This window comes from Babylonia areolata, chromosome 25, assembly GCF_041734735.1.
Source record: "Babylonia areolata isolate BAREFJ2019XMU chromosome 25, ASM4173473v1, whole genome shotgun sequence".
Lineage (NCBI taxonomy): Eukaryota > Metazoa > Mollusca > Gastropoda > Neogastropoda > Buccinidae > Babylonia > Babylonia areolata.
The window spans coordinates 12142548-12167437 of record NC_134900.1 but is presented as its reverse complement, the minus strand read 5'-3'; the positions used below and the strand labels follow the sequence as shown (position 1 = coordinate 12167437).

Sequence of the window (24890 nt, the reverse complement as noted above, 5' to 3'; positions counted from 1 at the left end):
AAAAGCATGCAATCAAACAGCACACCGCCGAACAATACAAACAGATGCCCACATGCAACTAATTACAAGCACACACACACACAAAACATCACTACAATCATACAACAAATACATATACATTAACACACACCTCTCTTCCAACCCGCCCCCCTCCCCCAACACATACAAACAACCCAGACAACAACACCACCCATCACACACACACACCCTTCCAACCTCCCCCCCCCCCCCACCCCCCACCCCGCACACAAACAACCCAGACAATCACACCACCTATAACACATACACACACACAACACACTCACACTCACACCACCCCCCGAATCACCCCCAACGAACCAACCTCCCCCTACGTCTCCTCCCCTCCATCCCCCGCGCCCCCTGCGGAGGACGCCGCGGTGCTGTTGTCACGACTCTGGCCTTTCTCCTCGGCCGCCGAAGACGCAGGACTGTGGTGGGGCCCGGCCTCCTCGTCCCCGCACGACACGGGGGACGCCTGAGAGCCCGTGCTGCCTGGGCTCTGCAGGCGGATGTCCGCCTCCGTCGCGTTGGCCACGTTCTGCACGGGAAGCTTGCTCAGGCGGACCAGCTCTTGGGACATGGTTTCCAGGTCCTGCCCAGTTTCAGTTTCAGTTTCAGTTCTCAAGGAGGCGTCACTGTTATCACTGTATGGGTGAGTTTAACGACCTATTGACATTTCGCCCTTAAGGTCAAGTTCTTTGTGGCTAAGGCGTCACTGTGTTAGGACAAATCCAAAACGACACCACCACATCTGCTAGGCAGGAGCCTTGACCAGCAGCAAAAACCCAACACGCTTAGCCAGGCCTCAAGTGCATGTTTATGTGTTTGTGTACCTATCCGAGAGGATTTTTTCTGCAGAATTTCCCCAGAGGGTTAACACTCTCGTAGCAACGGGGTTGTTTTTTTTTTCAGTGCGCCAAGAGCATGCTGCATACAGGACCTCGGTTTATCATCTCATCCAAACGCCTAGACTCTCAGTTTGGTTCTTCAGTCAAACTTGGGAGAAAGGATGAGAGCGGGAATCTTCTTCTGCTTCTTCTGCATTCATGAGCACGAGTGGGCTTTTACGTGTATGACCGTTTTTACCCTGCCATGTAGGCAGCCATACTCCGTTTTCGGGAGTGTGCATGCTGGGTATGTTCTTGTTTCCATAACCCACTGAACGCTGACATGGATTACAGGATCTTTAACGTGCGTATTTGATCTTATGCTTGCATATACACACGAAGGGGGTTCAGGCACTAGCAGGTCTGCACATATGTTGACCTGGGAGATCGTAAAAATCTCCACCCTTTACCCACCAGGCGCCGTCACCGTGATTCGAACCCGGGACCCTCAGACTGACAGTCCAACGCTTTAACCACTCGGCTATTGCGCCTGTCAGAGCGGGATTCAAAACCACACCCTCACGGACTCTCTATACTGACAGCTGAGCGTCTTCACCATTCTGCCACCTCCCTCCTGCCCAGCGACATGTCACCAAACAAGCTTTGCTCGCTCCCCTTGTCATGTGTAGCAGCAGCAGCTGAGAGAATGCCAACATTAAGGTTTTACCACAGACACACACACACAGAGAAACACCAGGTCATTACAGAGTCTCCCTTTGTTTACACATGTGAGCTCCTGCCCCCCCTCCCTCACACCCCCCCCTCCCCCTCCAAAAAATGATCAGGGTCCAGTCAAATCATGTTGCCTACAACCCAGCCAACCGATCAACAAGGGGCCCTGTCAGGGATGCTTTAAAAGCTGTTATAAAAAAAAAAATCAATTCATTATCAGACAGCAACCAAAAACGTTAATCAAAAGTTCAATTAAGAAAATCTACTGAAAAACAGAAAAAAAACCAATTCAAAACCCAGGTCTTGTTCAGGCCCAGGTTAAGAATTAAATCAAGAAAGCCATTATTGTCGTTAGTAGGGGGCTTAGTAGGTGGTGTCCAAAGTATGTTAAATCAGAACAGGCACCACTGAACGCCACCCAAGTGACTCAGCAGCAGTGCAGGGTCTCCTCTGGTGTGTGGCCTCCTGGTGACCTAACATCGATGGTTCCCTGTGGACTGCCGACGCTGGAACTGTGACGGATGAACCCAGGTGTGGCCGTGTATGGGGGAATCTAAATGAGTGGCGTGGGTGTAATGCCACTGAAACGGTGCAGATGATGGGGCAGCAAAAAAAAAAAAAAAAAAAGAATTAAATCAAGTCAAAAACACTGGCTTCTTTCAGGAGACCAAAACTAGTGTCAGGCAGAACTTCATGAAACAGGGTCTTCCAGATCCAGCAATGAAGTATTTGTGTTTGGTATAATGAAACCAAGGTTGTTAGTAGATTATAATACTGAGAGGTTTTTGCAAGGCACACAACATGGAGCATTCTTCACCTTTCAGAAGGTAGGAACGCTTGAGAAGCAAGTGACCTGCATTCAGCCAGCACACGACACACTCTCCTCTTCCCTACTTCCCCCGTAACAGAAAAAAAAAAAAACTCTCTAAAATCAGGACTGGTCTACAAGACTTTGCTGTCAGACTGGGACCTCCATTCCTCTTGTGCGTTACAGTCGCACGTTTCCTACCTGTGTCAGGTGAATGATGCCCCCACAGCAGCCTGATTTCACACTGTGAAATCGGTTGTGACAACAACAAACAACAACAAAAAAGTAATACAAAACACAAAACAAAACAACACAATACAACATAAGCCAAGACAATGCCTGTCCCCCAAGAGTAACCATGTGTGGGTTGGGCATGTATCTTGTGTATTTGTTTTCTTTCCGTGTGTGTGTGTGTGTGTGTGTGTAGGGGGTGGGGGTGGGGGGGAAGAGGTGTGTATGCGTTAGCGTGTAGGTGTGTGTGTATGTTTGCAGACAAAGTGTGTGTGTGTGTTTGCAGATGAATGTGTGTGTGTGTGTGTGTGTGTGTGTGTGTGTGTGTGTGTGTATTTTTTTTGTTCTGTTCTTTGTTTTTTCCCGGCCAATGAAGAAAGCCTCATGTTGAGCACTCAAAAAAAAAAAAAAAAGAAGAAAGAAACAGAAACAGAAAAAAAAGGAGAAGCAGAAAATGAGAATACATGCAATCCACAGACTTGCACGCAACTGATGCCACAAGGAAAATAAGAAGGAAAAAAAAAAGAGAAAAAAAAGGTGCCTGTCACTCCTGTCACCCCTTCCCCTCCCTCCCTTACCTGCTGCAGGTGCATGTTCTTGGCTCCCTTCCTTTACCTGCTGCAGGTCATTGTTCTTGGCTCCCCTCCCTTACCTGCTGCAGGTCATTGTTCTTGGCTCCCCTCCCTTACCTGCTGCAGGTGCATGTTCTTGGCTCCCCTCCCTTACCTGCTGCAGGTGCATGTTCTTGGCTCCCTTCCCTTACCTGCTGCAGGTGCATGTTCTTGGCTCCCTTCCTTTACCTGCTGCAGGTGCATGTTCTTGGCTCCCCTCCCTTACCTGCTGCAGGTGCATGTTCTTGGCTCCCCTTCCCTCACCTGCTGCAGGTGCATGTTCTTGGCTCCCCTCCCTTACCTGCTGCAGGTGCATGTTCTTGGCTCCCCTCCCTTACCTGCTGCAGGTGCATGTTCTTGGCTCCCCTCCCTTACCTGCTGCAGGTCATTGTTCTTGGCTCCCCTCCCTTACCTGCTGCAGGTGCATGTTCTTGGCTCCCCTTCCCTTACCTGCTGCAGGTCATTGTTCTTGGCTCCCCTCCCTTACCTGCTGCAGGTCATTGTTCTTGGCTCCCCTCCCTTTACCTGCTGCAGGTGCATGTTCTTGGCTTCACTTCCCTTACCTGCTGCAGGTGCATGTTCTTGGCTCCCCTTCCCTTACCTGCTGCAGGTGCATGTTCTTGGCTCCCCTCCCTTTACCTGCTGCAGGTGCATGTTCTTGGCTCCCCTTCCCTTACCTGCTGCAGGTGCATGTTCTTGGTGAGGGTCTCCTCCAGCATCAGCTGCAGCTTGCGGTTCATCTCGTGCAGCTCCCCGTGGTCGCCGCTCTTCACCAGCTCCACCACCTTCCTCAGGGTGGCCAGCTTGTCCTCACCCCCACCCCCGCCACCACCCGACCCCTGCTGCTGGGGCTGTCGCCGCCCGCCCGCTGCAAAAAGGGAGGAACAGGTGTGCGTCACGACACGCCGACGAGATCAGCGGCATTGGACATTCAATCATAATAATAATAAAAATAATAATATTAATAATGATGATAAGGCATTTGTATTTCACGTTTCTCAAAGTTAATTTGCACTCGATCGATGCAGTGGCAGTTGTCTATATTCACTCACGGCCACACCTGAAAAAGACTAACCGCACCCAACTGATCAAACAGAGCACCCACGAGCCAAAAACAGCTTAAATCTAATTGTGCAGAAAAAAAAATTCACAAAAGCACCTCACAGAACAGCTCAGTTTTTTTTTTTTACTGAATTCGAATAGAGGGAGTGTTGGCTGTTGCCAAAGACTGACAGGCAGCAAATTCCTGTCAGATAGTGCACAAAAACTAAAACTGCAGTAGCCGAAAGACTTAACAGTTCACTGTGGGTACTTTAAAGATTTTACCCCCTGTTGCTAGGAGTCCAGTCGACAGCCCAGCGAAGAAAATTCAACTGTGTTAAACAATTACCATCATCAAAATATTGCAATCGGAAGGCTCTTATACTGAAGAGGTAAATGTTGACAAAGAAAACCACAATTCTGACGACGGAAGCTAAAGGTTGGGTCATTCAGACACCCACTGGACATCCGAGGGGTCTGTGTAGAGGAGAAGAGAGGACTGGCCGTACTGAGTGAGTTAATAATCCCAATAAATACTACAATGTCAATCAATCAAAGTTGTCGTTTGCTAAGACAATGTATCATGGGGTCCCACAAAGAGACAGAGATCACCAGAGGGATAAAGTCTCCTTTGGAGAAGAGTGAGGCCCTGGTGAGTATCAACCACACTGATGGTTTCCCTTTCACTTTCAAAGTGGTGTCAAAGCATCTGGACTGATCTGTATACACTACACAGCATCTGCTGTAAAAGAGAAAAAACAAAACAAAACAATCAGCAGCAGTTACCTGAACTTCGCATAAACCCAATACTCTGGTTGAGAGCCTACACTGCGTTTGTGTAAAACACTAACATAAAATGAAATAAATACACTAAACAGAACAAAAAAAAGTAAATAAATACGTTAAAATACAATAGAACGACAGAGATCTTGGAACTCAACTAATATCTACCACATCAGTGGTGGTGATGCCTTTACATCTAAGGAAACTAATATGTTATGTGTAAGTGATGTGTTCTGTGATGTGCATCTTGGCTGACAGTGTAACAGCAATAAACCACAGACAGGAAACAAATCATAATCCAAAACGAAAAGATTTTCTGTTTGAGGGAATTTGATCTTATCAGCAAAGTAAGATTAACTCTCTCCATACAAACGGCGAAAGAGACGACGTTAACACCCCAATTACCATCATCAAAATATTGCAGTCGGAAGGCTCTTATACTGAAGAGGTAAATGTTGACAAAGAAAACCACAATTCTGACGACGGAAGCTAAAGGTTGGGTCATTCAGACACCCACTGGACATCCGAGGGGTCTGTGTAGAGGAGAAGAAAGGACTGGCCGTACTGAGTGAGTTAATAATCCCAATAAATACTACAATATCAATCAATCAAAGTTGTCGTTTGCTAAGACAATGTATCATGGGGTCCCACAAAGAGACAGAGATCACCAGGGATCTATATAAATGCCACTATGTAGAAATGAATTTCAGCACTGCTAAAATACTACAGAATTGTTATTTCTACTGTCTATAACAAGGCACCATGCCGACATGACACTTTCATGCTAACATCTCAAATGATTGGAACTCCTTAAAGAACCAAGGAAAACAAAAGTAACATTTCTTTCATGCTTACAAAATGATGTATATTTTATGATGCAAAAAGGAAAGTTTCAAACATGACAAGCAAAAATTGTCTCTCTCCCCAAATGCTGTACATGAACATGAACAAGAACACACGAATCCCTCTTGCTATTGCAGAAGGTTTGCTGCATAGTCCAATTGGACATTTGTTATAATTGTTACAGTTGTTTGATGTTAGCGTTTCCTTCTATATTGTGCCTATGTCTCCCCTTTTAATGTCTTATTTTTTCCAATGCTCTGTATCTTTCCCCCCCCCACGCCCCCCCCCCCCCACACACACACACATATGCGCACACACACACATACACACACATCATTTATCACCCTCTGCCCAATACCGTTCCCACCTCCACGCTCCGCCCTCCCCCCCCCCCCCCCCCCCCACCACCCTTTTTTTTTTCCCGTCTAATATCACTTAAAGTTGAAGACATTAAACTGAAGACTACTACAAATCCCTCTCCTTTCTTTTTTTTTAAATTTTTTTTGATTCCTGTTTAAGTCACAATCCAACAACTAAAATTTCATCTGCATCTACAGAATCACATTTAAAGCAAAAATACTGCAAAAAATATTCAAGTGCTAAGACCAAGACTGTGCAAGCAGGAGATTACACATTTCCATTATCGTTCTGGCAAACTCTAGTGGAGTGATGGCCTAGAGGTAACGCGTCCGCCTAGGAAGCGAGAGAATCTGAGCGCGCTGGTTCGAATCACGGCTCAGCCGCCGATATTTTCTCCCCCTCCACTAGACCTTGAGTGGTGGTCTGGACGCTAGTCATTCGGATGAGACGATAAACCGAGGTCCCGTGTGCAGCATGCAATTAGCGCACGTAAAAGAACCCACGGCAACAAAAGGGTTGTTCCTGGCAAAATTCTGTAGAAAAATCCACTTCGATAGGAAAAAAACCAACTGCACGCATGAAAAAAAAAAGGGTGGCGCTGTAGTACAGCGAAGCGCTCTCCGTGGGGAGAGCAGCCCGAATTTCACACAGATAAATCTATTGTGATAAAAAGAAATACAAAAAAGAGCTGCAAAGACGAAGGAAAGGTAGCCAAAGCGGAGTGTTACCAGAATGCGTGTTCATGACATAGTGCTCGATGATGGCTGTCTTCTGCAGCAGGTCCTCGGCCATGCAGGCGTTGCTGGTCTCAAGGTGGTTCACCTGGTCACACACAGTGACACACATACACCATGCTTTGTCGTCGCCAAAAAGAGTAATTTCATTTGTGGTGTGCACGCTATATAAATGATGTATGAGAACCAGAGTCATTCAATATGAATACACGAAAGTCATAAAAATGCCTAAATGCTCAGGTGACATAAATCTCACCCGCAATGATCACACTCAAACAAATGCAATAATCAAAGAGAATTAATATCAAACTCAAATAAAACACAGTCATATGATTAAAACCAAACTATTCAACAGCATTTTAATTTAATACCGAGGAGTTTTGGACACACACACACACACACACACACACACGCATACAGACACACATACACACACACACGCATACACACACACACATGCATACAGACACACATACACACACACACACACACATACACACACACACATGCATACAGACACACATGCACACACACACACACACACACGCATACACACACACACACACACAAACACACACGTATACACACACACACACTCACACACACATGCATACAGACACACATGCACACACACACACACACACACACACACACGCATACACACACACACACACTCACACACACACACACATGCATACAGACACACATACACACACACACACACACACACATACACACACACACACACACACACACACACACACACACACACACACACACACACACATTCCTGTTCTGTCTTCTTTACCATACCGCCAGCCCACCGGCAATTTTAACCCAGATGCACCAGAACAAACAGGCAGATTCACCTTCTCTTCCAAGGCCCATTTCTGCTCCTGCATAGAAGTCAACCGCTTCAACAGTTCAGCGTAATCGTCGCCCGACTCTGAGGTGAGAGAGCTGAAACTGTGATTGCCAGTGTTGGGGGTGGTCGGCGACTGCAACACAGCAACCTAACACCCTGATTCTTCTTCTTCTTCTTCTTGTTTGCATTGTAAACGCTCAAGCTGGATACAATTCTGACAGAAATGAACAAGCGCAAGGTCATCCGTTCCCAATCTCCCTCCCCTCAAAAGAGAAAACAATCAGATATAGCTGTATAATGAATTATCTCACATTCATTTATCCCTTCATATCTAATATCTTTGTTACTACGTTGATTATGAAAGGACAGACTTAAATAAAACTGCCGAAGCTTACTTACAGGATACATACATTTATCACACTTATAAGCAAGAATCTGTCAAGTTCTATGAATGAGACAGATCAATCCCTGAGTTTCACATTCAAAATCCTCTTCTTCCTTTTTCTGTTCTTGTGGGTGAAAAAACAAAACACACTTGCTAATCAATCTAATTTAATCTTCACAAGAAAAACAATTGTTGATAAATCTGATCCAATCTTTACAGGAAAAAAGAATCTTGTTGGTCGAACTGATCCAACCTTCAAAGAAAAAAAACATCCTGTTGGTTAATCTGATCAAATCTTTCCATGAATCAATCTGTCAATCTGGTTCCTTCTTCTTCTTCTGCGTTCGTGGGCTTCAACTCCCACGTTCACTCGTATATACGCGAGTGGGCTTTTTACGTGTATGACCGTTTTTACCCCGCCATGTAGGCAGCCATACTCCACTTTCGGGGGGTGTGCATGCTAGGCATGTTCTTGTTTCCATAACCCACCGAACGCTGACATGGATTACAGGATCTTTAACATGCGTATTTGATCTTATGCTTGCGTATACAAACGAAGGGGGTTCAGGCACTGGCAGGTCTGCACATATGTTGACCTGGGAGATTGTAAAAATCTCCACCCTTTACCCACCAGGCGCCGTCACCGTGATTCGAACCCGGGACCCTCAGAACGAAAGTCCAACGCTTTAACCATTCGGCTATGGCGCCCGTCGTCAATCTGGTTCCATCTTCTGCCATTATCATCTACAAATTCATTTTTTAACAGTCTATAAAAGACACTGTACTTTTCCCTTACAAGCAAACAAAAAAGGAAACTTTCTTCCTAAAATTACATTTAAGTAACATATTTACCGTGCCCCACAAGTGCAGACTCTGGAAGGGGTCTGATTCCTGTCCTGTGCAAACTACTACCCGCCTATGCCGGAGAAAACGAAAGTAGCTACGGCCGATAACCTCCCGAAGTAGGTTACCTCCCCTTTGCATCCCTGACTAGCGCCCTCTTTTGACGGCAGCCATCTTGACTCCTGCTTATTATTATTATTATTATTATTATTATTATTATCATTATTACTATTACTATCAGCATCATCACCGTCATTAAACAAAGCAAGAGAGGACTACCTGAGGTCCACTGGCCACAGAATCTTTGCCCAGTCCACTCGCACCAGCACTCCAGGAAGACACAGAACTGTTCAACACACACACACACCATCAAAAAAATGACAAAGCAAAATCTGACAAAACCAGGTGTAATTACACAGCATGAAAAAAAAAAGCGATTCTACACACATAATGGACAAGTCTCAATAATGTGTAAATAATTATTTTTTTCTTTTAATCCTTCACAAAATTATCAATGTACACGCCTACCCACGCAATCTACGCCCACCTCCCCCCCCCCCCCCCCCCCCCCACACACACACACACACATCCCACCACCTTCACAAAATTATCAATGTACATGCCTACCCACACAATCTACGCCCACCTCCCCTCCCAACCCCCCCCCCCCACACACACACCACCACCACCACCCCAAAAAAACAAACAAAAAAACAAACACTCAAGCAGTCAAGCAACCCAAAAACACATGCACCTGTAAGTAATAAGAATAATAATAATAATGGATACTTACATAGCACACTATCCAGAAATCTGCTCAAGGGGCTTTACAAAAACACTTTGTTAACATAAAACATTACATCTATGTTACATACACACACCAAAATATGACTACACACACACACATACGCACACGCACACGCACACACTGCATACATACATTTTAACAATACATGTGTATCTAACAGCTACCCTAACATATACGCACACATAGGCAGGCACAAACTTACATAAACGCACGCGCACACAATACACATTCATATACATGCATACTCATATAAGTGCAAAAAAAAAAAAAAAAAAAAAAAAAAAATCAAACAAATGTATATCCCATAAAAGGTATCACAATCAATCAACTTTTGCAGTCACATCACACCCATCAACACAGTCAGTCTGAAGTGCAGAACACATTTTTTCCCCCCAAACATTCAACAGAAGAACTCCATTGAGTCTATATATATATAGCAAGCCAGTCCATTAACGATACAAATAAATTTCAATAAAACGCTTGCCTGCCATCACAGTGCATCAAGTCCCCAGGATCTGCAGGCCTGAACAGCTCCTCCATGCCTGTCACACACACACACACACACACACACACACATTTAGTTTATAAGAAACAGCCTATAATTCCACTGCCTACACACAGCTCTTAATACACAAGACTGAAACATTTGCTTTGGTTTTATCCATGAAGAAACTCACTAATTTTAATGGCAACTCAACAAATTACATTAATGCTGCTCAAAATTCTGTGCCTCAAGCTGAATTTAAAGATCTTCCAGTGAGCAATCATGAATCCAGCAGTACTATGGAATCTCAATCTGCACGAAAAATCATCCTTTTACAGTACCACAGTACAAGTAAAATTCAATCATATAATCAATCCATGCTTCCACTTCACAAGTTTCAAGTTTCAAGTTTTAATTATCCTTTCACTCCTATTGGAGTATGGAGGATTACTGCAAAATACTCATTTTCGTGCCCATAACAAACATTTCCAAATACACAACAATGTCACATAAAGTTGAGAAAACACAAATGTCTTTTAACTCCAAAAGTATAACTAGGCAACATTTGCAAATCTAATCATCTTACTTACAGCTAAAATGACTTTTTTGCCTCCTTTGAGCATATTACAAAAATTAAAAACCGATTTTGGAGACAAATATTTTTTAGGAACATATCTATTTCGTAACTGATCATAATTGGGACATTCCATTATAAAATGAAACTCATCACCAATCACAGACATGTTACAAACCTTACAAAATCGTAACTCTCGTGGTATGCCTTTGTGTCTCCCTGTTTCTATTTCCAGCTTATGATTACTACTTCGAAATCTGAAGAAGCTGATAACACAATTATCAGGCATTTGACTTATATATTTTTCTCTACCAAATCCACTTTTGAAATTTCGATAAAACAAACGCACCTAACAAATCTACTCTCCAACCTTCCCATTCTTCCTAAGAAGTAAACCCATGACTTGCAACAATATACAGAGTCAGCAAGCACACAAAACTTTCTATTCAAAGAAGTTTTAACTTCCACTAATCACTGTATTGTATTCTATTGCATTACATTGCATTGCATTATATTGTTTTTTTTGTCACAAGCTCTCTGTGTGAAATTCAGGCTGCTCTCCCCAGGCAGAGCACTTTGCTACAGGCTTTTTTTTTTTTAATCTTAATTTCACATGGTACATATATAAACAATAATATTAATAACAATAATATACTCATTTATGTCTGGAAATTAAATAAGGCAAAGAGAGAAAAACTAAAAAACTGAAAACAATAACGACAGACTGTCGACTCAAGATTGAAGCACAACCGGTTATCACAATTTTCAAACGGAAATAAACCCCTTTGATCCAACAACACGACGGGCGCAATAGCCGAGTGGTTAAAGCGTTGGACTTTCAATCTGAGGGTACCGGGTTCGAATCACGTTGACGGCGCCTGGTGGGTAAAGGGTGGAGATTTTTCCGATCTCCCAGGTCAACATATGTGCGGACCTGCTAGTGCCTGAACCCCCATCGTGTGTAAATGCATGCAGAAGATCAAATGCGCACGTTAAAGATCCTGTAATCCATGTCAGCGTTCGGTGGGTTATGGAAACAAGAACATACCCAGCATGCACACCCCCGAAAGCGGAGTACGGCTGCCTACATGGCGGGATAAAAACGGTCATGCACGTAAAAGCCCACTCGTGTACATACGAGTGAACGTGGGAGTTGCAGCCCACGAACGCAGAAGAAGAAGAAGAAGAAGAAGAAATCCAACAACACAAGGAGCCAGCCATGGTATCTCTACAAGAACGACCAACAACAGTAGACCCTTACTCTTGTTCTTGCTTTCGGACAGAACCTCCTGCAGACGTTCCTGCAGTTTCTCTGCCCGCTTTCTTTCCGAGTGCAGCTGTCGTTTGAGGTCCTTCAGCTGGAACACGCACCGCCCCCACAACACATACAGCACACGGCAAGAAACGTGAAACGTGAAAAGTCATTTATTGTCCACACAGCAATACAGCCCTCAGGACAAGGGGGATGTCATATTAAGCATATTGTTGCACCTCTTGAATGGTTCTAACATCACACACACACACACACACACACACGCACACACACATACACACGCACGCGCGCGCGCAAAATACATACTTAATAATGCATGCACTGACATGTGTACAGATACATACATGAAACGTGCGGTTAAATGTGGATCATCATTGGATTAGTTGTCATTTTGTTCCATTATCTTTTTTCTCACAAGCATTGCTTCTGCAGTGAATCTAGCTAGAGCCTTCAAAGAGTTTTCATTGTCATTCGAAATAATACTCACAACATGATTGTGGCTAGGATTACCAAAGAAAGAATTTATCATACTACAGTTTTTTCGTTTATCGTTGTATGCGGTACAATGAAAAAGAAAGAGCTCACGTCAAGAGAAAAAAAAAGAGAGTGAGATTCTCTGACCAGTCTTTCATCTATTCCACCCTGGGAAAGTTGCAGCCTCAGCAGGCTTCCTTGCCATACTGATGTGGAAAAACAAAAACAAAGAAAAAAAAAAGAAAAAAAAAAGAAAGAAAATATACTGGAATCGACCAGTTTTTCTTCCAAATTGACAGGTGTGGACGACGGGCGCAATAGCCAAGTGGTTAAAGCGTTGGACTGTCAATCTGAGGGTCCCGGGTTCGAATAACGGTGACAGCGCCTGGTGGGTAAAGGGTGGAGATTTTTACGATCTCCCAGGTCAACATATGTACAGACCTGCTAGTGCCTGAACCCCCTTCGTGTGTATATGCAAGCAAAAGATCAAATACGCACGTTAAAGATCCTGTAATCCATGTCAGCGTTCGGTGGGTTATGGAAACAAGAACATACCCAGCATGCACACCCCCGAAAACGGAGTATGGCTGCCTACATGGCGGGGTAAAAACGGTCATACACGTAAAAGCCCACTCGTGTGCATACGAGTGAACGCAGAAGAAGAAGAAGACAGGTGTGGACGCAGCAGGAAAAACTGCAGATGTCAGCTTGCAGTTTATGAATATGTAAGAACATGTACACCATGCAGATGTCAGTTCCCTTAGCTTGTAGTTTATGGATGTGTAAGAACATGTACACCATGTAGATGTCAGTTCCCTTAGCTTGCAGTTTATGGATATGTAAAAAACATGTACACCATGTAGATGTCAGTTCTCTAAGCTTGCAGTTTATGAATATGTAAGAACATGTACACCATGCAGATGTCAGTTCTCTAAGCTTGCAGTTTATAGATATGTAAGAACATGTACGTCATGCAGATGTCAGTTCCCTTAGCTTGTAGTTTATGGATATGTGAAAACATGTACACCATGTAGATGTCAGTTCCCTTAGCTTGTAGTTTATGGATATGTAAGAACATGTACACCATGTAGATGTCAGTTCCCTTAGCTTGTAGTTTATGGATATGTAAGAACATGTACACCATGTAGATGTCAGTTCCCTTAGTTTGCAGTTTATGGATATGTAAGAACATGTACACCATGTAGATGTCAGTTCTCTAAGCTTGCAGTTTATGGATATGTAAAAACATGTACACCATGTAGATGTCAGTTCTCTAAGCTTGCAGTTTATGGATATGCAAGAACATGTACACCATGTAGATGTCAGTTCTCTAAGCTTGCAGTTTATGGATATGTAAGAACATGTACACCATGTAGATGTCAGTTCCCTTAGTTTGTAGTTTATGGATATGTAAGAACATGTACACCATGTAGATGTCAGTTCCCTTAGCTTGTAGTTTATGGATATGTAAAAACATGTACACCATGTAGATGTCAGTTCCCTTAGCTTGTAGTTTATGGATATGTAAAAAAACATGTACACCATGCAGATGTCAGTTCCCTTAGCTTGTAGTTTATGGATGTGTAAGAACATGTACACCATGTAGATGTCAGTTCCCTTAGCTTGTAGTTTATGGATATGTAAAAAACATGTACACCATGTAGATGTCAGTTCTCTAAGCTTGCAGTTTATGGATATGTAAAAACATGTACACCATGTAGATGTCAGTTCTCTAAGCTTGCAGTTTATGGATATGTAAGAACATGTACACCATGTAGATGTCAGTTCCCTTAGTTTGTAGTTTATGGATATGTAAAAACATGCACACCATGTAGATGTCAGTTCCCTTAGCTTGTAGGTTATGGATATGTAAGAACATGTACACCATGTAGATGTCAGTTCCCTTAGCTTGCAGTTTATGGATATGTAAGAACATGTACACCATGTAGATGTCAGTTCCCTTAGCTTGCAGTTTATGGATATGTAAGAACATGTACACCATGTAGATGTCAGTTCTCTAAGCTTGCAGTTTATGGATATGTAAAAACATGTACACCATGTAGATGTCAGTTCTCTAAGCTTGTAGTTTATGGATATGTAAGAACATGTACACCATGTAGATGTCAGTTCTCTAAGCTTGCAGTTTATGGATATGTAAAAACATGTACACCATGTAGATGTCAGTTCTCTAAGCTTGTAGTTTATGGATATGCAAGAACATGTACACCATGTAGATGTCAGTTCTCTAAGCTTGCAGTTTATGGATATGTAAGAACATGTACACCATGCAGGTGTCAGTTCCTTTAGCTTGTAGTTTATGGATATGTAAAAAACATGTACACCATGTAGATGTCAGTTCTCTAAGCTTGTAGTTTATGGATATGTAAGAACATGTACACCATGTAGATGTCAGTTCCCTTAGCTTGTAGTTTATGGATATGTAAAAACATGTACACCATGTAGATGTCAGTTCTCTAAGCTTGTAGTTTATGGATGTGTAAAAACATGTACACCATGTAGATGTGGTTAAAGTGTTAAACTTTCAATCTGAGGGTCCTGGGTTCGAATCCTGGTCACCGGTTACGGCACCTGTGGAGATTTTTCTGATCTCTCATGTCAACAGAGTGCCTGAACCCCCTTCGCAAGTATGCACATGCTAAACGATCAAATTAATATGCTCATTGAAGATCCCATAATCCATGTCAGTGTTATGTAGGTTATGGAGTTTCAGTTTCAGTTTCAGTAGCTCAAGGAGGCGTCACTGCGTTCGGACAAATCCATATACGCTACACCACATCTGCCAAGCAGATGCCTGACCAGCGGCTTAGCCCAACGCGCTTAGTCAGGGCTTGAGAAGAAAAAAAAGAAAAAAGAAAAAAAGGTGAATAAATAATAGATAAGCGTACATAAATAAGTAAATAAATACATAAAACGATAAATAAATAAATAATAATTATAATATGAAAAAAAAGGTAGTAATAATAATAATAATAAATAAATAAATAAGACAACAATGATGATAAATAAGCAAATAAATGTAGGTTATGGAAACAAGAGCAAACCCAGCATGCACCCCCACGCTCCTGAAAATGGACTATGGCTACCTACACAACAGGGATAAAAAAAACCAGTCACACACGTAAAAGCCCACAAGTGAAAGTGCGAGTCGCAGCCTATGAATGAAGAAGGTATTCAAACAGCAGCTGACATACCCTCCAAAATAACGCTGGTGTTTCAAATGCAGTAGATACGCTGATCCTAGTTACAGTAACTGTCTGATCAATGCATGTGACAGTTGAAAAAATAAATAAATAAATAAACTATGAAGGTAGTCTGTGCGTGCTGGGACTCACCATGCTCATGCCTTTCTTTTCGTGGATCTTTTTTTCTCCCACGCCATCCTGGATGTTCTGGAAACAACAGCAGGCAGCCACCATCATTATCTACAGTCATCAGTCAGGCACGACCGTACTGAAAGTCATCGCAACATCCGAAACACATGGTCATCTCTCAAACACTCACCAATACTACTCACAAACACAAACATGCAAACTAACACACACACACACACACATATTCATATGGGCTGATCATCTGATTTTGTACACCCAAGCACGCACACAAACACACACACGAACAAACACCCACACACCCACACACAAATACCCACATGCACCCACCCACAAACATATATATAGAGGCATATAAACATAAACACATACATAGAGGCATATAAACATAAACACATGCAGGCACATGCACAGAGGCATGCGCAGGGGCGCACATGCGCACACACACACACATACACACATTCACACAAAGGCACACACACACACACACACATTCACACAGGGGCACGCACACACACACACACATCAACACACACACACACACGCACACACACACACACATCAACACACACATTCACACAAAGGTACACACACACACACACATTCACACAAAGGCACACACACACACACACACACACACACATACATTCACACAGGGCCACACACACACACACACACATCAACACACACACACACACACACACACACACACACATTAACACACACACACACACACACACGCACACACACACACACACACACACACACACACATTCACAATTATAAACAATTTGCCTCGGCCTGTTCTCTATCCCCACCATACCTGGTTGAGAGAGGAAATGGTCATCTTCAGCTTGCTCATTTCTTCCTGCATTTGAGACTCTTTCTCTTCCCATTCCTGTCCACAAAACAAACAGTGTTTCACTGTCAGTGTCTGGGACACAGTAACACAGCAGTCAAACAACACCAACAAAAAACATAGGCCGCGTAATCATTCTTATTTTCAGATATAAATGTGGGTTGTTGGTTTTTTTTCATGAGCAGAAATGTGAAATGCAGATTATATGTATATTAATAAAGCATACAACATTACCCTTAAAAACTGTATAAAAAATGAAGAAAACCAATTCATCCACATTACAAGAACTCTGCAGTATCCTTATAACCAAGGCTGTTTATTTCATTACCTCAGCTTTGAGACAAAACATTCTGGTCGGCAGAGCCTCAGACATCAGCACAATAATAATTACTGGTAAAAAAAACAACAAACAACACAAACACACGCACACACACATCTTCTTCTTCTTCTTCTTCTGCGTTCGTGGGCTGCAACTCCCACGTTCACTTGTATGCACACGAGTGGGTCTTTACGTGTATGACCGTTTTTACCCTGCCAAGGAGGCAGCCATACTCCGTTTTCGGGGGTACACACACATCAAAACATGGGTTAAAATATCTCCCACTTTCCAAACTGCAGTAGTGACTGGATCAGTCCAAGGACAAGAGGTTTTCCTGACAGACCTTCAGCTGCAAGTCGTGGTTCTCCTTGAGGTGTAGCAGTTCCGTCAGATGCTGCTCCCTCATTTCCCGGACCTCTGTGCTGTGCTGTTCCACCAAGGCTTCCTTGGTCTCGCTCAGCTCTCTTCTGCTCACAGCCAACTGCTCCTGCACGCCACAACACACAGCCGACATGGGAACGAGTTTGTATTTGTATTTGTATTTGTATTTCTTTTTATCACAACAGATTTCTCTGTGTGAAATTCGGGCTGCTCTCCCCAGGGAGAGCGCGTCGCCATACTACAGCGCCACCCATTTTTTTTGTATTTTTTCCTGTGTGCAGTTTTATTTGTTTTTCCTATCGAAGTGGATTTTTCTACAGAATTTTGCCAGGAACAACCCTTTTGTTGCCGTGGGTTCTTTTACGTGCGCTAAGTGCATGCTGCACACGGGACCTCGGTTTATCGTCTCATCCGAATGACTAGCGTCCAGACCACCACTCAAGGTCTAGTGGAGGGGGAGAAAATTTCGGGGGCTGTGCCGTGATTTGAACCAGCGCGCTCAGATTCTCTCGCTTCCTAGGCGGACGCGTTACCTCCAGGCCATCACTCCACTTGTAACCTGGAAATGGTGTATGTGCAATGATGTCGTTGCCTCATCAAGCGTCGTTCTTGACAATGGTTCAAAATTCAGTTTCCTGATGATAGGATCTCTTAAAATAGTGTCCTTAAAGCCAAACAAATCCCATAACAGCGGGAATCAGCAAAAGTTTCACTTAAAAATATATAAAAATATATATAAAAAATTAATTAAATCAAGATGATTTAATACAAAAAAAATATGTATATTCATATGAATATTCATACATTATGCATATAAACACACGCACACAAACACACACACCAGGGCTTTTTGTTAACACACACATGTGCGTCCCTGACTCTCTAAAATGAGAGAGGACGCAGTACAATATCGGCTAGGGGGTCCGTGGGATGCACTCAAATACTGGCATCAATCGAAACATGAACGATCACGGTCAAACAACGCACTCGCTTCTTCTCGTTTTACTTCTCACTTTGGTCGGCATCTCATCTTCACGAAATCCGCGACTGCTGCCAAGTTCTTTACCTTTGTCTTATCTCCCTTTACAGAAAACTGTTGCCCATTTCCAGTACTCTCACAACGAGGCTTGTCGAGTATTATGTGATACTGTTCGAAATCAAAATGCTTCCGCTATCGTGGCTTGACGCTACAAAACGCAAACAAGACGAAAAGGCTGATTCTGAATCAGCCGATGTCGATCAGCCAGCTTCAAAAGGGGATGGATCACCGAAAAAGAAAAGCTGCACTTGTCAACATTCATGGGAGTAAGAATTCAAATGGCTGCAGGACGATGAAGACGCACATGTAATGAATTACAGAACTTGTGTGAAATTTGCAACTAGGACATCAAGCAACTCCTGGGAAATAAATGCGTTTGTGACAGGATCGACAAACTTTCAAAAATTGTCCTTGTACGGTTTTTCGCTTTCAGTGGTTCACTCCTCTCAGTCTTTCTCTCTCACTCACTGTGTGCATGTACATCTGTTTGTCTGTCTGTGATAGGGAGAGGGGTGAGTGGTGTGTGTGTGTCTGTAAGTGCATGTGGATATATACATCTCTCTCTCACGCATGTGTGTGTGTGTGTGCATGTGTAGCTCTCTTTCTCTGTGTGTGTGCATGTGTGTCTGTGAGTTCAGAGAGTGTTTGTGAGTGTGTGCGAGTGTGTCTATCTCTTTCATTCATTCAATGTGTGTTTGTGTGTGAGTGTGAACTGACTGAAAGGCAGTGTGTGGTGTGTTTGGATGAAAGAATGCTTTTATGACCTGCAACTGATTGGACTCCCTAGAACCACACAAGGACTCCCTAGAACCACACAAGGACTCCCTAGAATACCTGAGTTCGAGTCCTGTGGACTCTCTAAGCAAACCTACTGTAGGAAGACCTGCACACGCACACGCGCGAACACACACGCACGCACGCACGCATGCACGCACACACACACACACACACACACACACAAACACACACACAACACATGTATACCTCAGTCTCCTTGAGCCGTCGCTCCAGCCAGCCCTTGGCGTCTTCCAGAGACCTGACCTTGCCCTGCATCTCCTCTATCAGGGGCTGTGCCTTGCTCAGTTCCTTCACTCGGCTCTGAAAACCCAGGGGTTCACATTCACATTGCAACACAGTCAGTCGTGTGCAACTGTGACCATCAGAACAGCAGAAGAGGTAACTGCTGTCCCAACTAATAGGCCAGAATTTCATAATGGTGGAGAGTATCTTGCCCTAGTTAACTACACATCACAACCGCTAACGAGGCAAATACTGTGTCTGTCGACAATCTGGGTTAGAATTTGACTGACGTGGAGAGTGTCTAAACCCAGATACCTCCCCACTCTCTCAGCCAGGATGGCTTCAGGACAGCTGGCGTTGGGGTGGTTCCCAAAGGACAGCCGGTGCAGTCTTGCCTCCTGGTTTGAGAGTTAATAGTCCTTCATAAAAGATAAAGCTGTAAATGAATTCCAACAGCAGCTGAGAAAGTACTGATCATACAGCTCTCACTCTGGTGATGACCCAAAAGAAAGTTAATGTCAATCTCTGACATCAGCCTAGCCATGTACCTCTAGGTTATATTCTGAGCATCATACGTGTAGCCCTGGTTTACTGGTGAAGCACCCGACCAAAATGTGAGTTTCCACAGGTTTGGTGGCTCCAACATCAGACCAGGGTTTTCTCTTCCCCCCTTCGCTAGACCTTGACTGGTAGTCTGGGTGCTGACCATTCGTATGAGACAATAAACTGCAGGCCCGAGTGCACCATGCAATTAGTGCATGTAAAAGAACCCACGGCAACAAAAGGATTGTCCCTACCAAAATTCTGTAAAAAAAAAAAAAAAAAAAAGGAAATTTTTTTTTTCCTAAAATTACCTTTATCTAACATACTTTACCATGACCCACTAGTGACAACTCCGGCAGGGAGTCCGATTCCTGTCCTGCGCAAACTACTACCCGCCTGTGCGGAGAAAACGAAAGTAGCTACGGCTGATAACCTCCCGGAAGTAGGTTACCTCCCTCTGTATCCCTGACTAGCTTCCTCTTTTTCCGGCAGCCATCTTGACTCCTGATCCTGTGCTCTTCATACGGCTAAGTTTTTTTGTTTTGTTTTTTGTATTTTCTGTCTGTCTATCGATTCTTTGACACGACATCAAAACAAATCCACTTGCAGGCAGAAAAAAATGTCAGCACTGCACTGTGGTGATACGCTCTTCCCAAGGAGAGCAGCTCAAATCACACACAGACATTGTGACAAATAAAGTCATATAATACGACAGAATCAATGCAATATATCCGCCCAAGCTCAACAGTTCTCACACACATGCATGCACAGTTTTACATTACAACAACATCTCCACAACATTCACAAAGACACACATCAAGTAAGACGCATACACACAACTGACTGACTGATTGTTCACTCGCACACAATTACTTATTCTGTCTCTCTCTCTCCAACAACTCATGTGTGAGCATGCAAGTTGTCAAACCTGCAGGAGAAGTTCTCTCCTTCTTTATAAGCATGTCTCTACGACTCTCACCTCTCTGTTCATTCACTTTCAATTTTGTTTTTCATTCAAAATTATGTGTGTGTGAAACGATATCACCATCCCAAAAATATGAATGCTCACCTCCGGCATCAGCAATAAACGAATGCTCATGCACACACACACACACACACACACACACGCACACACACACGCACACAAAGACATAAAATCACACACAAACTCACACACACACACACACACACACACACACAAACTCACACACACACACACACACAAACTCACACACACACACACACACACACACACACCCTGCTCCACATACCCACATCAACCCTCCCACTTACACACACACATCAACCCTCCCCCTTAAACACACACATCAACCCTCCCACCTCACACACTCACACACCAACCCCCCCCCCCCACCCCTCTTACACACACACATCAACCCTCCCCCTTACACACTCACACACCAACCCTCCCCCTTACACACACACACAAACACCTCCCACTCCACACACACACCCACACACCTACATCAACCCTTCCCCTCACACACACACACCAACTCTCTCCCCCCACCCCCCCTCTCCACTCCCACACACACAAACACCCCCCCCCCCTTCCACCACCACCACCACCCCGCCTACCCACCCCCACCCCAACAGCCCCCCAAACCCCACCCTACCCCACCCCAACACACCCACCCACCCACCAAACCCAACCAGCCGCTCACCTCCAAGGCCACAATCTCGTCCTGCAGCCCCTTCACCTCCCCGCGGTGCCTCTCCTCGGCGGCCAGGGTGTGCTCGCGGTGGGCGTCGTACTCCTTCTGGTACTTGATGGCCAGCTCATCCAGCAGGGCCTTGCGCTTCTCCGCCACCCGGCTGGCCTCCTGCAGCGCCGTGATCTGCCCGTCTCGCTCCTGCTGGGCCGCCTGCAGCTGGCTCACTGTCTCCTCGCTGGCTCTCTGGCTGGCCTGACAACACAGCAGCAAGCAAGGGGGGTTTAGGGGGTGGGGGTGGGGGTTGGGGGGGGTGTGGGAGCTGAAGGGGGTGGGTGGTGTGTGTAGGAGGTGTGAGGGTTGAGGTGGGTGGTGTGTGTAGGAGGTGTGAGGGTTGAGGTGGGTGGTGTGTGTAGGAGGTGTGAGGGTTGAGGTGGGTGGTGTGTGTAGGAGGTGTGAGGGTTGAAGGAGGTGTGGGGGTTGAGGGGGTGGGTGGTGTGTGTAGGAGGTGTGGGGGTTGAGGTGGGTGGTGTGTGTAGGAGGTGTGAGGGTTGAGGTGGGTGGTGTGTGTAGGAGGTGTGAGGGAGCTGAAGGGGGTGGGTAGTGTGTGTAGGAGGCGTGGGGGTTGAGGGGGTGGGTAGTGTGTGTAGGAGGTGTGGGGGTTGAGGGGTTGGGTGGTGTGTGTAGGAGGTGTGAGGGAGCTGAAGGGGGTGGGTAGTGTGTGTAGGAGGTGTGGGGGTTGAGGTGGGTGGTGTGTGTAGGAGGTGTGAGGGTTGAGGTGGGTGGTGTGTGTAGGAGGTGTGAGGGTTGAGGTGGGTGGTGTGTGTAGGAGGTGTGAGGCAGCTGAATGGGGTGGGTAGTGTGTGTAGGAGGCGTGGGGGTTGAGGGGGTGGGTAGTGTGTGTAGGAGGTGTGGGGGTTGAGGGTTGGGTGGTGTGTTTAGGAGGTGTGTGGGAGCTGAGGGGGTGGGTGGTGTGTGTAGGAGGCGTGGGGGTTGAGGGGTTGGGTGGTGTGTGTAGGAGGCGTGGGGGTTGAGGTGGGTGGTGTGTGTAGGAGGTGTGAGTGTTGAGGTGGGTGGTGTGTGTAGGAGGTGTGAGGGTTGAGGTGGGTGGTGTGTGTAGGAGGTGTGAGGGTTGAGGTGGGTGGTGTGTGTAGGAGGTGTGAGGGTTGAGGTGGGTGGTGTGTGTAGGAGGTGTGAGGGTTGAGGTGGGTGGTGTGTGTAGGAGGTGTGAGGGTTGAGGTGGGTGGTGTGTGTAGGAGGTGTGAGGGTTGAGGTGGGTGGTGTGTGTAGGAGGTGTGGGGTTGAGGGGTGGGTGGTGTGTGTAGGAGGTGTGGGGGTTGAGGGGGTGGGTGGTGTGTGGGGCAGCTGAGGAGGGTGGGTAGTGTGTGTAGGAGGTGTGGGGGTTGAGGGGGGTGGGTGGTGTGCGCAGGGGGGGTTGGAGTTGTAGGGGGGAAGGAGGGGAGTCAGGTTGTCATGTTGAAGAATGAAAGCGATTGGTTGTACGTTGATACTGATGGCTGTGAGAGTCATGTTGTTGTGTTGAAGAACCAAAGTGATCGGTTGTTCGTTAACACTGACAGCTGAGAGAGTCATGTTGTTGATGGTCTTGAGAGCTTTAGTATGTTTAACAACAACGGTGATCCATGGCAAATTAACACTGAAGATCCACAGTCATACTGTCTTATTTAAGAATGAAAGTGAGTGTTCATTAATACTGATGGCTGTGACAGAGAGTCATGTTGTTGTGCTGAAGAACGAAAGTGATCTGTTGCACAACAGCACTGATGGTCGTGAGCAGCCATACAGAGTTTAACAATGGTAACCCACTGTACCTTAATTAACTCACTCAGTACGGCCAGTCCTCTCTTCTCCTCTACACAGACCCCTCGGATGTCCAGTGGGTGTCTCAATGATCCAACCATTAGCTTCCGTCGTCAGAATTGTGGTATTCTTTGTCAACATTCACCTCTTCAGTGTAAGAGCCTTCCACTTGTAATATTTTGATGGTGGTAATTGGGTACAAACGCTGTTAACGTCGTCTCGTATGGAGAGAGTTAAGACTGATGGTCGCGAGAGCTTTATCATGTTTAACAACAACAGTGATCCACGGTAAATTAACACTGACAACCCTGAGTCATACTGTCTTATTTGTATTTGTATTTCTCTTTATCACAACAGATTTCTGTGTGTGAAATTCGGGCTGCTCTCCCCAGGGAGAGCACGTCGCTATACTACAGTGCCACCCTTTTCTTTTTTTTTTTGCCTGCGTGCAGTTTTATTTGTTTTTCCTATCGAAGTGGATTTTTCCACAGAATTTTGCCAGGAACAACCCTTTTGTTGCCGTGGGTTCTTTTACGTGCGCTAAGTTCATGCTGCACACGAGACCTCGGTTTATCGTCTCATCCAAATGACTAGCGTCCAGACCACCACTCAAGGTCTAGTGGAGGGGGAGAAAATATCAGCGGCTGAGCCGTGATTCGAACCAGCGCACTCCGATTCTCTTGTATCCTAGGCGGACGCGTTACCTCTAGGCCATCACTCCACACATTTAAGAATGAAAGTCATTGTACATTAATGCTGATGGCTGTGAGAGTCATATTGTTGTGTTAAAGAACGGAAGTGATCCATTGTACATTAATACTGATGGGCATGAGAGTCATATTGTTGTGTTAAAGAACGAAAGTACTCTCTGGCTGGCCTGACGCGCAGTGGAGAGGGGAAGAGGAGTCAGGTTGCTGTGTTGAAGAACAGAGGTGATCCATTGTACATTAATACTGATGGACATAGGAGTCAGGTTGCTGTGTTGAAGAACGGAGGTGATCCATTGTACATTAATACTGATGGACATAGGAGTCAGGTTGCTGTGTTGAAGAACAGAAGTGATCCATTGTACATTAATACTGATGGACATAGGAGTCAGGTTGCTGTGTTGAAGAACGGAAGTGATCCATTGTACATTAATACTGATGGACATAGGAGTCAGGTTGCTGTGTTGAAGAACGGAGGTGA

General features: G+C 44.9%; 1 protein-coding gene across 1 annotated transcript in view; it reads right to left on the bottom strand.

Annotated features, from left to right (window-relative positions):
• Positions 1 to 337: 337 nt before the first annotated feature.
• LOC143299537 (GRIP1-associated protein 1-like) overlaps positions 338 to 24890 on the bottom strand; it is a 43653-nt gene continuing 19100 nt past the window's right edge. Inside the window, exons 17-28 of the mRNA XM_076612807.1 lie at positions 21894 to 22136; positions 19630 to 19743; positions 17569 to 17712; positions 16871 to 16945; positions 16051 to 16107; positions 12212 to 12308; positions 10377 to 10434; positions 9364 to 9430; positions 7861 to 7989; positions 6986 to 7079; positions 3908 to 4098; positions 338 to 613 (exon numbers count right to left, since the gene is read on the bottom strand). Of these exons, the coding sequence (XP_076468922.1) occupies positions 350 to 613; positions 3908 to 4098; positions 6986 to 7079; positions 7861 to 7989; positions 9364 to 9430; positions 10377 to 10434; positions 12212 to 12308; positions 16051 to 16107; positions 16871 to 16945; positions 17569 to 17712; positions 19630 to 19743; positions 21894 to 22136 (1533 nt within the window). The 3' untranslated portion in view covers positions 338 to 349. The remainder of the gene's footprint in view (positions 614 to 3907; positions 4099 to 6985; positions 7080 to 7860; positions 7990 to 9363; positions 9431 to 10376; positions 10435 to 12211; positions 12309 to 16050; positions 16108 to 16870; positions 16946 to 17568; positions 17713 to 19629; positions 19744 to 21893; positions 22137 to 24890) is intronic.